This window comes from Mustelus asterias, chromosome 1, assembly GCF_964213995.1.
Source record: "Mustelus asterias chromosome 1, sMusAst1.hap1.1, whole genome shotgun sequence".
In the NCBI taxonomy this organism is placed as follows: Eukaryota; Metazoa; Chordata; class Chondrichthyes; order Carcharhiniformes; family Triakidae; genus Mustelus; species Mustelus asterias.
The window spans coordinates 147,194,281-147,210,716 of NC_135801.1; the positions used below are offsets into that span (position 1 = coordinate 147,194,281).

At 50.7% G+C, this 16,436-nt stretch overlaps 1 protein-coding gene across 1 annotated transcript in view; it reads left to right on the forward strand.

The window, feature by feature from the left end:
- Positions 1 to 16,436, forward strand: part of oacyl (O-acyltransferase like) — a 69,859-nt gene that overhangs the window by 38,063 nt on the left and 15,360 nt on the right. Inside the window, exon 9 of the mRNA XM_078225059.1 lies at positions 1,385 to 1,464. Coding sequence (XP_078081185.1) covers positions 1,385 to 1,464 — 80 coding nt within the window. The remainder of the gene's footprint in view (positions 1 to 1,384; positions 1,465 to 16,436) is intronic.

A 16,436-nucleotide genomic window follows, 5' to 3' on the forward strand; every position in this document is an offset into this window, starting at 1 on the left:
CACATTCTCCCCGTGTCTGTGTGGCTTTCCTCCGGGTGCTTCGGTTTCCTCCCACAGTCCAAAGATGTGCAGGCTAGGTTGATTGGCCATGCTAAATTGCCCATAGTGTTCTGGGATGTGTAGGTTAGAGGGATTAGCAGGGTAAATGTGTAGGGTTGTGGGGATAGGGTCTGGGGTGGGATGGTTGTCAGTGCAGACTCAATGGGCCAAATGGCCTCCTTCTGCACAATAGGCTTTCGATGATTCTGTGACCTAAAGGATTGAAAAATATTTAAAAGAATTTCCCATATTGGTCAATTTTAGTGACTCTTCAATTTTCTTTGATTTCAATTGAAATTGAATAATACCCCCTATGGTGTCTACTTGCAACCTGAACTGCACCAATAACTGTTTTCCACAGACATAGGATTAGGCCCAACGAAGGAAGCCCTTCTGACAAGTTTTCCAGCATTGCCTGGGAAGTCCATTGAGGCATACTGGGCAGAACTTTCCAATAAAATGGCATAGTGCCTGGTTCTGACTTGAAACCAGCATGTTTCCCATCAGAAACGCCACCAGCTTTTCAGTTTAGATCTTGGGACACTTTGACAAAAAAAGCAGCGGGTTGGAGGCGCGGTATTTTCTGTATTAGTTCTGGTGGAACAGGGCCTGATAGAACTAGCAAGGCCAGCTCCACAAAGGACGCCCCATTCTTAAAGTCCCAAACATCAAGACTCCCCCCCCCCACCGCAATCTCGGCAGACAGGGAACTCAGAGGGCCAACCTCTCGCCCCATCACTCAATGGTCGGGTCAGCCTCCGCATTCCTGAAGCACCCCCGCCCCCCAACCCCGCCAAGACAATCATTTTTGGAAACCAATCGTGATTCCCACTGGCGTGACTGTCAGGGGGGAAATCTTTTTGGGTGGTTTGAAGCAACTGTTTAATTATATTTAAATACATTCTAATTTATGTAAATCAGGTTCACACCCTTTCTGGGCCATGGAACTGATCACGTTATCGGGGAGAATCCGGGACCATCGCCTTTGGTAATCTCACGAGTGTAAATCCCCTTATGTCCCTCTTGCGAGTTTTAGAAAACAGAATTTGTGCGCACGGCGAATGGACCTAGAGAATCGCACTTACTGCCTCAAACTGCTCGAAGATGTGGAGAGGGATAAATGAGGGGCACGTCCTCCTTTCTGGAGGGATTCCTGTGACTGGTTAGAAACTTGAAGGATTCAGCCCCACCTCTAATTCTGGTGCCTCTGTCTCGATCAGCTGTGCTCGCATTCCACCCCAAAAGGGAGCAGGATTTCTTGGCTAGGATGTTCTAAGAGATGAATGATATAGACTGCTGTACGTTTATTATGACATAGCTTACTAAACAAACAATGTGTTTGCAGTGCATGGGTTGGACATGGTATCTTGCAAATGACTTCCAGTTTTACATCACAACACCTCTTTTCATCTTTCTGCTGTACAGGTAAGCTTCATTATGTAGTGGGGCTCAGTTGCTTCTGTTGTAATAAGTGATTATTGGATGTCCAGTGTGGTTCACTGGTTCCTACATTGGGATTCTCTGATTTTCTGGTTATGCAGAGTTGTGTCAGTGCGTTATGAGCATCCGCTCAATACTGGAGTGTTAATCTCACTGGAGAGGCAGCTGGACATAGCACTTGGGGCGAATGGGGAGGCAAAGGTTATAGGGAGAAAGCAGGATTCGGCTATTGAGTTGGATGATCAGCCATGATTGTGATAAATGGCGGAGCAGGCTCTAAGGGCCAAATGGCCTCTCCTGCTCCTATCTTCTAAGTTTCTATGTTTTTGACTTTCCAGGATTCACTTCTTTGGCTTAATGTTGGTGATCTCCATGCCCACTTTAAGCTGATAAGGGTAACTTGTCAGAGAGAGACACAGAGGGCCTGATTTTACCATTTTTATTCTAAGTGCTGAATCTGGGCATAATGCAGATCTGACTTGGAAATCTGATTTCAGGCGCCCCCATACGCACTTAGCCTGAAAATAAAATCATGGGTCTGATTTGCGTTGTGGGCGGGGCTTAGCACGCCCGAAACGATCGGAGCTCTGAACTGCGCATGCGCAGTTAGAAACAAATTGAAAAAGCGCGCCCGTGTCAGATCACCCCCGGGCTGCAGAAAGCAGAGAAAGCGGCCTGGGAACAAAAAGCGGGAGCGATGGCCCCCACAGACATCACTGTCCCCCTTATCCATCCCCCCCCCCGCTACGCAGACCAATCGCGAACCCCTGCCCCCTCCCCCCACCCCCCACCAATCGCCCACAGAGTGACAGTGGATCCTCCCCAGTCGCCCCCCCCACAGCCCGCCCCCCCCCCCACCCCCCACCCCCCCATCGTCCTCCCGACCAGAGATCCATCTTACCACCTCCCTCCACCCACCAGAGAATGATCTGGCCTCACTTCCTCCCCCCCGCCCCACCGCCGAGGTACATCTGACCCCCCCCCCCCACAAGAGAATGATCTGGCCTCACTCCCCTGCCCCCCCACCCCCCCCACCCCCCAGCGAATGATCTGGCCTCATTCCTCCCCCCCCCCCTCGCCCAGAGAATGATCTGGCCTCGCTCCCCACGGCCAGCCTCCCTCCTCCTCACCCCCCCCACCACCGATCTGTGTCAGAGAGCCGTTCGAAGCTCTGAACTCACCTCTTCAGCAGCTGGAGCGCCCGAAACAGACTTTTATTCAGCATGTCCATTTCAGCGCGATTCCGGATTGGCGAACGTGGTGGTAAAGGGAGAAATGCTGATAAAATTGGGCGGGCAGTTCATTAATTCAATTGAAATGCATGCAAATGCATTTAAATTGCCATTGCGCCAGTTTTGGGTGCGAAGCAGATCACGGCCATTCCCGGGTTTCGGTAAAGTGGCCATCTGCGCAGACGTGGGCGCAGATCACGTTACTGACCTCACACCCGACTTTACCAAGTTTCCGTGCCTAAAGATGGGCGCGACACAAGGTAAAATCGGGCCCATAAAGTTTATTTATTAGTATCACAAGTAGGCTTACATGAAGTTACTGTGAAAATCCCCTAATCGTCACATTCCGGCACCTGTTTGGGTACACTGAGGGAGAATTTAGCGTGGCCAATGCACTTAACCAGCACGTTTGTCAGACTGTGGGAGGAAACCGGAGAAAACCCACGCAGACACGAGGAGAACATGCAGACTCCGCACAGTGACCCAAGGCTGGAATGGAACCTGGGTGCCTGGCGCTGTGAGGCAGCAGTGCTAACCACTGTGCCATTGTGTCTCCCAACATGTCAGCAGGCCTTACAGAATAGCTCGAAAGAACATACGAATTAGGAGCAGAAGTAGGCCATTCAGCCGCTTGAGCCTGTTCTGCCATTTTGAGAAGATTATGGCTGATCTGATTCTGGCCTCAACCCCACTTTCCCGTTTATCCCCAATAACCTTTGTCACACTTGTCATTCGAGAATCTTTCCACTTCGGCCTTAAAAATACTTAATAACCCTGCCTCAATCCATCACTTCCTGGGGAAGCAAATTCCACAGACTATAGACACTCTGAGAGGAAAAAAATCTCCTCAACTCTGTCTTAAATGAGAGACCTCTTGATGATGGGTGATGAGCAAAAGTATAAAGCTCTACATACTTAATTGGCCATGTACAGGGAGGACGATAGGATCTTCTGCCAACTCCTCTTTGTTTAACTGGAGTGAGACTGGGGGAGAGAGTCTTAGCAGGAGTGCTGAGAGTAAGCTAAGAAGTGATTTAATTATTCATTTATTCATTTAAGGGTATTCCTAGTATATTTCGCGGGCTTTTTTCAGGGTTTTGAATTGAGGAAGTGAGGTCAGCTGAAGGGGATTCTGGGAGGTTGAGTCTTAGTATAAAAGGCAGTTACTTGGGGGGTTCGCCGGGAGCATAAAAAGCCGTCTGCACTATACAGCGGGCAGCGTCGGGAGCGGGCAGTGGAGTGAGTGGGTAGCAGAGTGTGCACTATAAGGGCTTTGGCTCACAGGGCTTGGGTGAAAGGGCGAGGCAAGGCTAGTTATTTTTTACCCAACCCTATAAAGGATAAGGGCAGGTATGAGTGATCGGCCAGTTCAGTGCTTCCGATGTGGGATGTGGGAGTTCCTGCAAACACCTAGCTTCCCAGAGGTTCACATATGTGCCAGGTGCGTGGAACTGCAGCTCTTGAGGGACCGTGTTAGGGAACTGGAGCTGCAGATCGCTGACCTTAGCCTAGTCAGGGAAAATGGGAGAAAAATTGACAGCAGTTATAGGCAACTAGTTACACCGGGGCATCGGGAGAATGACACGTGGGTCACAGTTAGGAGGAGTAAAGGGCAGAAGGGTAAAGTACAAGGGAGGACTCCAGAGGTGTCTCAAAATAGGAAGGGCTTGGTGACAGGTGTGAGAGGGGAGGGGAGTGGACAGTTAGAAGAGGGGTCACCTGTGGTTGTCCCACTCCAAAACAGGTACATTGTTTTAGATAGTGTGGAGGAGTGTGCCTCTCCAGGGGTAAGACACAGTGACCAGGTCACTGGCACACAGTCAGGCTCTGTGGCCCGGAAAGGCACGAGAGGGGTTAGGAGAGCGATAGTGGTGGGGGATGCGTCAGTTAGAGGCACAGACAGGCGATTCTGTGGGGGCGAACGGGACTCCAGGATGGTAGTCTGCCTACCTGGTGCTGGGGTCACGGATGTCTCCGAGCGGATAGGAGGCATATTAAAAGGGGAAGATAAAGAAACGGATGTCATTATACACATTGGTGGAAATGACGTAGATAGGAAGAGTAGGGGGGTCCTAAGAGAGCAATTCAGGGAGTTGGGAAATAGGTTAAAAAGTAGGGTCACTAGGGTGGCCATCTCTGGGCTGCTCCCAATGCCTCGTGCCAGTGAGGCTAAGAATAGGGAGTTGGTTCAAATGAATGCCTGGCTAAAGGACTGGTCCAGGAGGGAGGGCTTTATTTTCATAGACCAATGGGAGGTTTTCAGGAGAGGATGGCACCTGTACAAGAGGGAGGGGTCACAACTAAATTGGAAGGGCACAAATATCCTGGCTGGGAGCTTTGCTAGTGCAGTTCGGGGGGGTTTAAACTAGTATGGCAGGGGGGTGGGGATCAAACTATTAGGTCTATAAGTGTGGTGGCTGGGGACGAGCTTGGGGCTGGGACAAGGCTGGCAAAGAAGAAGAGCACTCTGGGGGAGGACAACCTCACTGAGCCTGGGGGTCTGGAGTGCTTATACTTCAATGCAAGGAGCGTAGCAGGTAAAACAGACGAACTTGGGGCCTTAATGCGCACAAGGAATTTGGATGTGGTTGCGGTGACAGAGACTTGGTTGAAAGAGGGACAAGACTGGCAGCTGAATATTCCAGGGTACAAGTGTTTTAGGCGAGACAGAGGAGGGGCCAAAAGAGGTGGGGGAGTAGCGGTATTGGTTGGAGAGCATATTACAACGGTGCAGAGGGAGGACAATTCGGAGGAGTCGTGTAGCGAGTCACTCTGGGTGGAGCTTAGAAACAGGAAAGGCGCAGTCACTATGTTGGGGGTGTACTACAGGCCCCCCAACAGCCCAAGGGAAGTGGAAGAATGGATATGTCAGGAGATACTGGATAGGTGCAGGAAAAATAGGGTTGTTGTAGTGGGAGACTTCAATTTCCCTGGTATAGACTGGAAATCGCTGAGGGCAGGGACTCTGGATGGGGAGGAATTTGTAAAATGTGTACAGGAGGGTTCGTTGGAACAATATGTGGACAGCCCAACTAGAGAGGGGGCTATACTGGACCTGGTACTGGGGAATGAGCCCGGTCAGGTCTTCAAAGTTTTGGTTGGGGAACATGTGGCAAATAGTGACCACAATTCTGTTAGCTTTAGGATAGTGATGGAAAAGGATGAGTGGTGTCCCAAGGGTAAGGTGTTGGATTGGGGGAAGGCTAACTTTATTGGGATCAGGCAGAAATTGGCAGCTCTTGATTGGGAGAGGCTGTTTGAGGGTAAATCCACATCTGGTATGTGGCAGTCTTTTAAGGAACGGTTGTTAGGGCTACAGGACAAGCATGTGCCTGTAAAAAAGAAGGATAGGAAGGGTAGGATTAGAGAACCGTGGATAACCAGGGAAATTGAGGGACTGGTCAAAAAGAAAAGAGAGGCGTATGTTAGGTCCAAGCAGCTAAAAACGGAGGGAGCTCTGGAGGAGTACAATGAAAGTAGGAAAATACTCAAACGGGGAATTAGAAGAGCAAAAAGGGGTCACGAAATGTTCTTGGCAGACAGGATTAAGGAGAATCCCAAGGCATTTTATTCATACGTTAGGAACAAAAGGGTTGTTAGGGGAAAAATCGGACCTCTCAGGGACAAAAGTGGGGACTTATGCTTGGAACCCAAAGAGGTAGGGGAGATCCTAAATGAATACTTTGCGTCGGTATTCACAAAGGAGAGGGATGTGTTGACTGGGAGTGTCTCGGAGGGGAGTGTTGAACCGTTGGAGAAAATCTCCATTACAAAGGAGGAAGTGTTAGGTTTGTTAGAGAATATAAAGACTGACAAATCCCCAGGGCCTGATGGAATCTATCCAAGGCTGCTCAGGGAGACGAGAGGTGAAACCGTTGGGCCTCTGACGCAAATCTTTGTCTCGTCACTGGACGCAGGTGAGGTCCCAGAGGATTGGAGGATAGCCAATGTGGTCCCGTTATTTAAGAAGGGTAGGAAGGATAACCCGGGTAATTATAGGCCGGTGAGCTTGACGTCCGTGGTGGGGAAGTTGTTGGAGAAGATTCTTAGAGATAGGATGTATGCGCATTTAGAAAGGAATAAACTCATTAACGATAGTCAACATGGTTTTGTGAGAGGTAGGTCATGCCTCACTAACCTGGTGGTGTTTTTTGAAGAAGTGACCAAAATGGTTGACGAAGGAAGGGCCGTGGATGTTGTCTATATGGACTTTAGTAAAGCGTTTGACAAAGTCCCTCATGGTAGGCTAGTGAAAAAGGTTGGATCCCATGGGATAAAGGGGGAGGTGGCTAGATGGGTGGAGAACTGGCTTGGTCATAGAAGACAGAGGGTGGTAGTGGAAGGGTCTTTTTCCGGCTGGAGGCCTGTGACTAGTGGTGTACCGCAGGGCTCTGTATTGGGACCTCTGCTGTTTGTGATTTATATAAATGATCTGGAAGAAGGAGTAACTGGGGTGATCAGTAAGTTTGCGGACGACACAAAACTGGCAGGACTTGCAGACAGTGAGGAACATTGTCAGAGGCTACAGAAGGATATAGATAGGCTGGAAATTTGGGCAAGGAAATGGCAGATGGAGTTCAATCCTGATAAATGCGAAGTGCTGCATTTTGGTGGGAATAATGTAGGGAGGAGCTACACGATAAATGGAAGAACCATAAAGGGTGTAGAGACGCAGAGGGACCTGGGTGTGCAAGTCCACAGATCTTTGAAGGTGACGTCACAGGTGGAGAAGGTGGTGAAGAAGGCATATGGCATGCTTGCCTTTATAGGACGGGGCATAGAGTATAAAAGTTGGCGTCTGATGTTGCAGATGTATAGAACGTTGGTTCGGCCGCATTTGGAATACTGCGTCCAGTTCTGGTCGCCACACTACCAGAAGGACGTGGAGGCTTTGGAGAGAGTACAGAGGAGGTTTACCAGGATGTTGCCTGGTATGGAGGGGCTTGGTTATGAGGAGAGATTGGGGAAACTGGGGTTGTTCTCCTTGGAAAGACGGAGGATGAGGGGAGACTTAATAGAGGTGTATAAAATTATGAAAGGCATGGATAGGGTGAACGGTGGGAAGCTTTTCCCCGGGTCGGTGGTGACGTTCACGAGGGGTCATAGGTTCAAGGTGAAGGGGGGGAGGTTTAACACAGATATCAGAAGGACATATTTCACACAGAGGGTCGTGGGGGCCTGTAATGTGTTGCTGGGCAAGGTGGTGGAGGCGGACACACTGGGAACGTTTAAGACTTATCTAGACAGCTATATGAACGGAGTGGGAATGGAGGGATACAAAAGAGTGGTCTAGTTTGGACCAGGGAGCGGCGCGGGCTAATTGTTCCTTGTTTCTCGTTTCAAGGCTTCATTCTATGATCATCTTGCTGGTGCCAGTCCAGAGCGAGACTGCGGATAGTTGGGAACCTGTCTCGGGGGCAGGGAATTCATATGGTGTTCGTGGAAGTGGAAATGACTAGGGTTGGGAAGCATTTTCCGATCAGGGCCATTGTGATCTCCTGGACTCGTTTCGATCGCCTCAGGGGGTCGGAGAGGAATTTCCCAGATTTTTTTTTTCCCCATATTGGCCCTGGGGTTTTTCACTCTGGGTTTTCGCCTCTCCCTGGAGATCACATGGTCTGGAATGGGGGGGTGGGGGTGAGTTAATAGGTTGTAATGAACAAAGCATCGTAGCTGTGAGGGACAGCTCGGTGGATAGGATATTGGTATGTAGATAGGCTGGAAAATTGGGCGGGGATCCTGGATTCAGGATTCAATCCTGGACCGGGGAGCGGCGCGGGCTTGGAGGGCCGAAGGGCCTGTTCCTGTGCTGTATTGTTCTTTGTTCTTTGTTCTTTGTTCTAAGTACTCATACGTTAAAAAAGAAAACAAAGATCAGCCAAAGGAAAACAGCCCTAAAACACAATGGCAAGAAACCTTTAGAGGTAATTGACCATTGACTTTTTGTTTCGGAAGGCCGACCACATCATGTGCCTCTCAGGACTTGACAGGCCAATGGTGGGCCTTCCCCAGGACCGAACCACACTTCCCAATGCTGAATCCCTTGATCAGGCACGGAAATCCTTTGAATAAAGGACATAGAAACATAGAAAACTACAGCACAAAACAGGCCCTTCGGCTCCACAAGCTGTGCCGAACATATCCCTACCTTCTAGGCCTACCTTTAACCCTCCATCCTATTAAGTCCCATGTACTCATCCAGGAGTCTCTTAAAAGACCCTATTGAGTTTGCCTCCACCACCACTGACGACAGCCGATTCCACTCGCCCACCACCCTCTGTGTGAAAAACTTCCCCCTAACATCTCCCCTGTACCTACCCCCCAGCACCTTAAACCTGTGTCCTCTCGTAGCAGCCATTTCCACCCTGGGAAAAAGCCTCTGAGAGTCCACCCGATCTATGCCTCTCAACATCTTATATACCTCTATTAGGCCTCCTCTCATCCTACGTCTCTCCAAGGAGAAAAGACCGAGCTCCCTCAGCCTATCCTCATAAGGCATGCCACTCAATCCAGGCAATGTCCTTGTAAATCTCCTTTGCATCCTTTCAATCTTTTCCATATCCTTCCTGTAATGAGGTGACCAGAACTGAGCACAGTACTCCAAGTGGGGTCTGACGAGGGTCTTATATAGCTGCTTCATTATCCCCGGACTCTTAAACTCAATCCCTCGATTGATAAAGGCCAGCACACCATACGCCTTCCTAACCACCTCCTCCACCTGCGGGGCCGAGTTTAGAGTCCTATGGACCCGGACCCCGGGTCCTTCTGATCCTCTACAGTACTAAGAGTCTTTCCCTTTATATTGTACTCCTTCATCCCATTTGACCTGCCAAAATGGACCACCACGCATTTATCTGGGTTGAAGACCATCTGCCACTTCTCCTGGAAGTCGGCAAGCAACCCTGCATGGGATGGCTTCTTGCACCATCAGCGATGACAGGATGAGGCCCTTCAATGGGCATTCATTACCCACTTTACAAGTAATCCTTGGTACCCATTTTAAATAGGTGGGTGAAATTTCTTTAGCAATCTCCATGTGGTTTCCGGAATATTTAAACGATGTTACTGGCGTCCAATTGATATATTGGGTTACCAATTGGGAAATCTGGTTGAGTGGTTTGGGCAGAGGGAAGAACATTTGGAAAGGTCTGGGAAAACTATCTTTTTTTTAACCTGCATAGACTTCGGATGCTTTAACCTTGAAATAATTTCTTAATGGTGACAACTTGACATCGCTCATCAGGATGAGATGAATGATGATATATTAAAGAGCAGGCATACTAACTTTTCTATCTGTGTTCAGGAATAGGTTTATAATGATTGTCCTGGCAGGATTGCTGTTGTTGGCCTGTTTTATTGTCACTGCTTTGATCTCCTGGTTCTTCAAACTGCCAATAGGACTTCACTTTGATTCCAGGTAAGTGTTGGATTCGATACACTGTTAACTCCAGAAAAAAAGTTACTGTCCAGATTGATGCACTATCAATAAGGCGAAAGACTACCGATATGCCAATATAAGTGTAGGCTTTTATTCACAACAGAATCAGGAGCAGATCCCAACAATTAACCGACCTGGACTGAACAAGGGGGAGGAGACAGCCACCTTTATACTAGGTGCTGAGGGGAGGAACCAAACTGGAAGGGGATGTGTCCAGGTATGACAAACACACACAACGGTGGTCCATATAGGACAAAGGCACAACTGAGGTCCACCACATTCACCCCTTCCTTTTAAAAAAACAACACGGGGGTGAAGCGGAAACAATATCACAAGTCCAGACGAACCGGTGGTTTGATCCGTCGTCGCGATCGTCGTAGTGCAGGTCGCAGAGTCGTCCGAGCAGGGAGCGATGTCGGCCCAGGCTCCGTACAGTGAGCGTCGAGAGAAGGCGCTGGGTGGTGTGAAGCGGACCGATCCGTCGTCCCGTCCAGTCGTCGGGTACTGCGTGGCGACGGCTCCGGCGACTCAAGCGAGCTGTACATAGGGGCGAGAGGAATGGGCTGTGGCCCTGGTGGCGTATGGGGAACAGTGGGAACCGGAGCTGGGGGGTGGGGGGCTGCAACAGGCTCTGGGCGCACTACATTGGGGACAGGGACTGAGGGAGGAAGTGGCGTAGCAGTCTCCGAATGGACGACACCAGGGACCGTGGGGCGGAAGGACGTGGTGACCTCCGGGGCACCCGCGGGTGCCAAGTCACGGACAGAAACCGTGTCCTCCCGCCCATCAGGGTACGCTACATAAGCATATTGGGGATTAGCATGGAGCAGTTGGACCTCCTCGACCAAGGGATCTGCCTTATGGGTCCGGACATGCTTCTGAAGCAGGACGGGTCCCGGGGACATCAGCCAATCCGGGAGCGAAGTACCCGAGGAGGACTTCCTGGGAAATGAAAACATCCGCTCATGAGGGGTCGTATTGTTCACTGTGCACAAGAGTGACCTAATGGAATGTAATGCGTCCGGAAGGACGTCTTGCCAACGGCTGACTGGAAGGCCCCTAGACCGTAACGCTAATAGAACGGCCTTCCAGACGGTTGCGTTCTCCCGCTCTACTTGACCATTGCCCCTGGGGTTATAGCTAGTGGTGCGGCTGGAGGCAACGCCTTTGGTGAGCAGGTACTGCCTCAGCTCGTCACTCATGAAAGAGGACCCACGGTCGCTATGAATATAGGCTGGGAAGCCGAACAGGGTGAAGAGCTTGTTCAGGGTCCGAATCACTGTAGCCGTGGTCATGTCCGAGCAGGGGAAGGCAAAAGGGAAACGTGAGTATTCGTCAATGATATTCAGGAAATAAACATTGCGGTTAGAGGAGGGGAGGGGGCCTTTAAAATCAACGCTAAGGCGCTCGAACGCGCGAGTGGCCTTTACAAGGTGCGCCCTACCTGGCCGGTAGAACTGCGGTTTGCACTCAGCGCAGACCCTGCATTGCCTGGTAATCGTCCGGACTTCCTCAAGGGAGAAGGGCAGGTTACGGGACTTGACAAAATGGAATAATCTGGTGACACCCGGGTGACAGAGGTCGTTATGGAGGGACTGTAGCTGGTCTAGTTGGGCACTGGCACATGATCCACGGGAGAGGGCGTCTGGGGGCTCATTGAGCTTCCCAGGCCGGTACATGATGTCATATCTGTAGGTGGAGAGCTCAATCCTCCACCGCAAGATCTTGTCATTCTTAATCTTGCCCTTTTGCCTGGTGTTAAACAGGAAGGCAACTGACCGCTGGTCCGTAATTAAGGTGAATCGTTGGCCCGCGAGATAATGGCGCCAGTGCCGGACGGCTTCCACGATGGCCTGGGCCTCCTTCTCGACCGAGGAGTGTCGAATCTCAGGGCCTTGTAAGGTCCGGGAAAAGAAGGCCACCGGACGGCCCCTCTGGTTAAGGGTGGCAGCTAGGGCAAAGTCAGACGCATCACTTTCCACTTGGAATGGGATGGATTCGTCCACAGCGTGCATCGCGGCCTTCGCGATGTCCGCTTTGATGTCACCGAAGGCCCGACAGGCCTCCTCTGCCAGGGGAAAAGAGGTCGATTTTAGGAGCGGACGGGCTTTATCTGCGTAACGGGGAACCCACTGGGCATAATAAGAGAAGAAGCCCAGGCATCTCCTCAGTGCTTTGAGGGTAGTAGGGAGGGGAAGCTGCATAAGGGGACGCATACGGGCTGGGTCGGGGCCAAGGACACCATTTTCTATCACGTACCCAAGGATGGCGAGGCGGCGTGTCCGGAAAACACACTTCGCCTCATTGTATGTGAGGTTCAGGAGAGTGGCCGTACGAAGGAATTTTTGTAGGTTGGCATCATGGTCCTGCAGGTCATGGCCGCAGATGGTGACGTTATCCAGATACGGGAAAGTGGCCCGTAGTCCGTGCTGGTCCACCATTTGATCCATGGCCCGTTGGAAGACTGAGACCCCATTGGTGACACCAAAGGGGACTCGGAGGAACTGGTAGAGGCGGCCATCCGCCTCAAAGGCAGTGTATGGGCGATCCTCCGAGCGGATAGGGAGCTGGTGGTAAGCCGATTTCAAATCGATCGTTGAAAAAACCCTATAGTGCGCGATGTGGTTGACTATGTCCGCGATACGGGGAAGAGGATATGCATCTAGTTGGGTATACCTGTTTATGGTCTGGCTGTAGTCAATCACCATGCGGTGTTTCTCCCCCGATTTAACTACGACCACTTGCGCCCTCCAGGGGCTGGTGCTGGCCTGGATAATCCCTTCCTGGAGCAAACGTTGTACCTCGGACCGAATGAAGGCCCGGTCATCCGCACTATAGCGCCTACTCTTGGTGGCTATAGGCCTACAATCCGGGGTGAGGTTATCAAATAACGGGGGGGGGGTGATCTTGAGGGTCGAGAGACTGCAGGTGGTGCGCGAGGGGCGCTGCCGTGACGGCGCCTGGCAGACGGAGAGCGGGGGATAAGGGCCATCGTACTGCAGGATGACGCTTCTATGATGGCTGAGGAAATCTAACCCCAGCAGTACAGCTGCGCAGAGTCGCGGCAGCACGAGGAGCCGAAAACGCTCGTAGACTGTGCCCTGTACCGTCAGCGTCACCAAGCAGCACCCGAGGACCTCCACTGAGTGAGAATTCGAGGCCATGGAGATGGTCTGGCTCCAGGGTCGCACGGGAAGGGCATATTGACGCACTGTGCGAGGGTGTATAAAACTTTCCGTGCTCCCACAGTCAAACAGGCAGTTTTCTGCATAACCATTTACCTTGATCTCCATTATGGACTTGGAGAGTTGATGTGGCTGCGACTGGTCCAGGCAAATCGATGCCACTGTTGAATTAAAGAAGAATCCATCTTCGTCGCCGTCTGATCACGTCACGGATGAAGCTTCCTGCTCAGCTTGCCTTGATGCCAGTCTCAAAGATGGCGACTCCCGCACTTCCGGTGACCGCATCAAAGATGGCGATTCCCGCACTTCCGGTGACCGCATCCAAGATGGCGATTCGCGCGCAGCCGCCGCCTGCATCAAAGATGGCCGCGCCCTCGGAGCACACATGGCTCCACGAGTCTTCAGAAGCGGCTTTGCTCTGCAGACTTTAACAAAGTGGCCTAGCTTACCGCATCCGGAGCAAATCGCGTCCTTTGCCGGGCAGTGACGCCGAGGGTGCTTAGGGAGGCCACAAAAGTAACATTTGGGCCCTGCTGGAGCAGCCGTCGCAGTGGAGCCGTCGGTGGAACGGGATCCAAGGTAAGACCCGAGATTATGGGAGGCTGCTTCTAACGTTTCAGCCATCGTGGCCGTTTTCCGGAGGTCTAGGTCATCTTGTTCCAGCAGACGCTGCTGGATGTATGTAGACTCAATGCCCGCAACGTAGGCGTCGCGGATCAGATCCTCCGTGTTCTGAGCTGCTGAAACAGCCTTACAGTCGCATGCTCGGGCGAGGACTCGCAGGGCGCGCAGAAATTGGGCGCACGATTCTCCTGGCTGCTGTTTGCGGGTAGTTAGGAGGTGTCTGGCGTAAACCACGTTAGGGCTCTTTCGGAACTGCCCTTTTAGGAGTTCGATAGCGTCCGCATAAGTAGCAGCGTCCCGGAAGATTCCATAGACCGTTTCGCTTACCCGGGCGCGGAGCACGTGGAGTTTAGCAGCGTCGGTGTCGATGGCCGTAGCGGTGTCGACGAATGCTTCGAAGCAGTCCAACCAATGATCAAATTTATCAGAGGCTCCAACCTCTTGAGGGTCTAAAGCTAACTTGTCGGGTTTTAGAAACTGCTCCATACTAGTAACTGTTGTGAATAAAATTGATGCACTATCAATAAGGCGAAAGACTACCGATATGCCAATATAAGTGTAGGCTTTTATTCACAACAGAATCAGGAGCAGATCCCAACAATTAACCGACCTGGACTGAACAAGGGGGAGGAGACAGCCACCTTTATACTAGGTGCTGAGGGGAGGAACCAAACTGGAAGGGGATGTGTCCAGGTATGACAAACACACACAACGGTGGTCCATATAGGACAAAGGCACAACTGAGGTCCACCACACAGATATTATTAGATAAATGCTTGATGTGCTTCTATGACATTGCTCCATTTGCTATTTTAAACAGAAGTTTTAGCCCTGGTGCAAAGACTCCTCGGAGCTGCTCACCCTCCGCTGTTAAAACATCACTGGAAATGTGGTGGGGATGCTATTTACATGCATAAATAGGATTCTCACTGCTCCTCCAAAGAATTGGGAGAGGGTCTGAGAAACTCCGGGCTCACGTCTCCAACTAAGTAGCAGACAGATGCATGCCATACAAGTCCATGAAACATCATCTGCTGACAGCATCACCAATAACTTCCAGTCAATAATTTCTGGTTGTAGTCAACATGGGCAGAAGTAAACATTATGAAGAAATCTAAGATATGTCTTATACCCCAGAGTGTTTAATTGCATAGTTTAATTAAACCATGGGCTGATTTTTTCAGCTCCTGTGGGGATGGGCACTGATGTGGGCAGGTGTGGAATTTTGAGCCATTGGCCAGTTCCCCACTCCATCCTGCTCCAGGCCATTTTCCTGCAAGCAGGTTGAGGAAGGGCTGGCAATTCGCAGAGTTGATGGCCACTTAATGTAGGGATGAGGTCAGCCCTCTGGAGGAATGTGGCAGATCAGGAGGCCTGCAGATCAGGAGGATATTTGGGGTATGGGTGGCACGGTGGCACAGTGGTTAGTACTGCTGCCTCACAGCGCCAGGGACTCGGGTTCGATTCCTGGCTTGGGTCACTGTCTGTGTGGAGTTTGCACGTTCTCCCCACGTCCTGCGTGGATTTCCTCCGGGTGCTCCAGTTTCCTCCCACAGTCTGAAAGACGTGCTGGTTGGGTGCATTGACCCAAACAGGCGCCAGAGTGTGGTGACTCGGGAAATTTCACAGTAACTTCATTGCAGTCTTAATGTAAGCCTTACTTGTGACTAATAAATAAACTTTTATGTACTCGGGGTACGGGGATAGAAGTTGGGTAGAGTCCTGCCCCATTTCTTAGAGATTCAGAAAATATCTTCAATGCTTTGAAGATTTGTTCTGAGTTATATTTATACGCATGGAAAGAGTTATGTTGAGGTGAGGAAAATTGCTGAGTGGACTTCTTAGTGAATGATGTTGCTTTTTAATTTATTTTATGTTCACAACTGCAATTCAGAATCTTAATGTAAACTGGTCAAATTCACAACTGAAAAATAACTAAGAAGGAAAGTTGAGACTGAGCAGATAGCTTGGAAAAAATGAAAAGAATTAGACTAAAGTTAGGGTTAAGTATGAAGTACTGTAAAAAGGAAGAAATAAATTTTACTGGCACCCACCAACTGCTTTACAGGTGGGGGTTAGGGCGCATAAAACTCACTGGGTGTCTTTCCTGCTCTTGACCTGTAGGAAATGTTGGGGGTGGTGTGGGTGGGGGGGGATCAGGTAAGGCCTAGGTCAGCTCGCCTGCTCTCATCCTGGTTGAGGTCCATTGGTCACTTGCTTCTAGCTGGCTGCAATTCTGAGGCAGCTGTGAGGAGGGCAGGGACAAGTTAGGCTGCATGGGCCTCAGACAGGCAGGAAGTAGGGGCACCCCTTGCTGGCTCCTTTTTCTGACTGGGACACCCCCCACACCAATCAAACCTCCACCCTCCCCCACCACCTCCCAGGCGCTCTTTCCCCTTCTATACCGTACTTACCTTCATCCTGGGCACTCGGCACTTTGAATATGGAAGCTGCTTGTTTTCCATTCAATGGCCATTG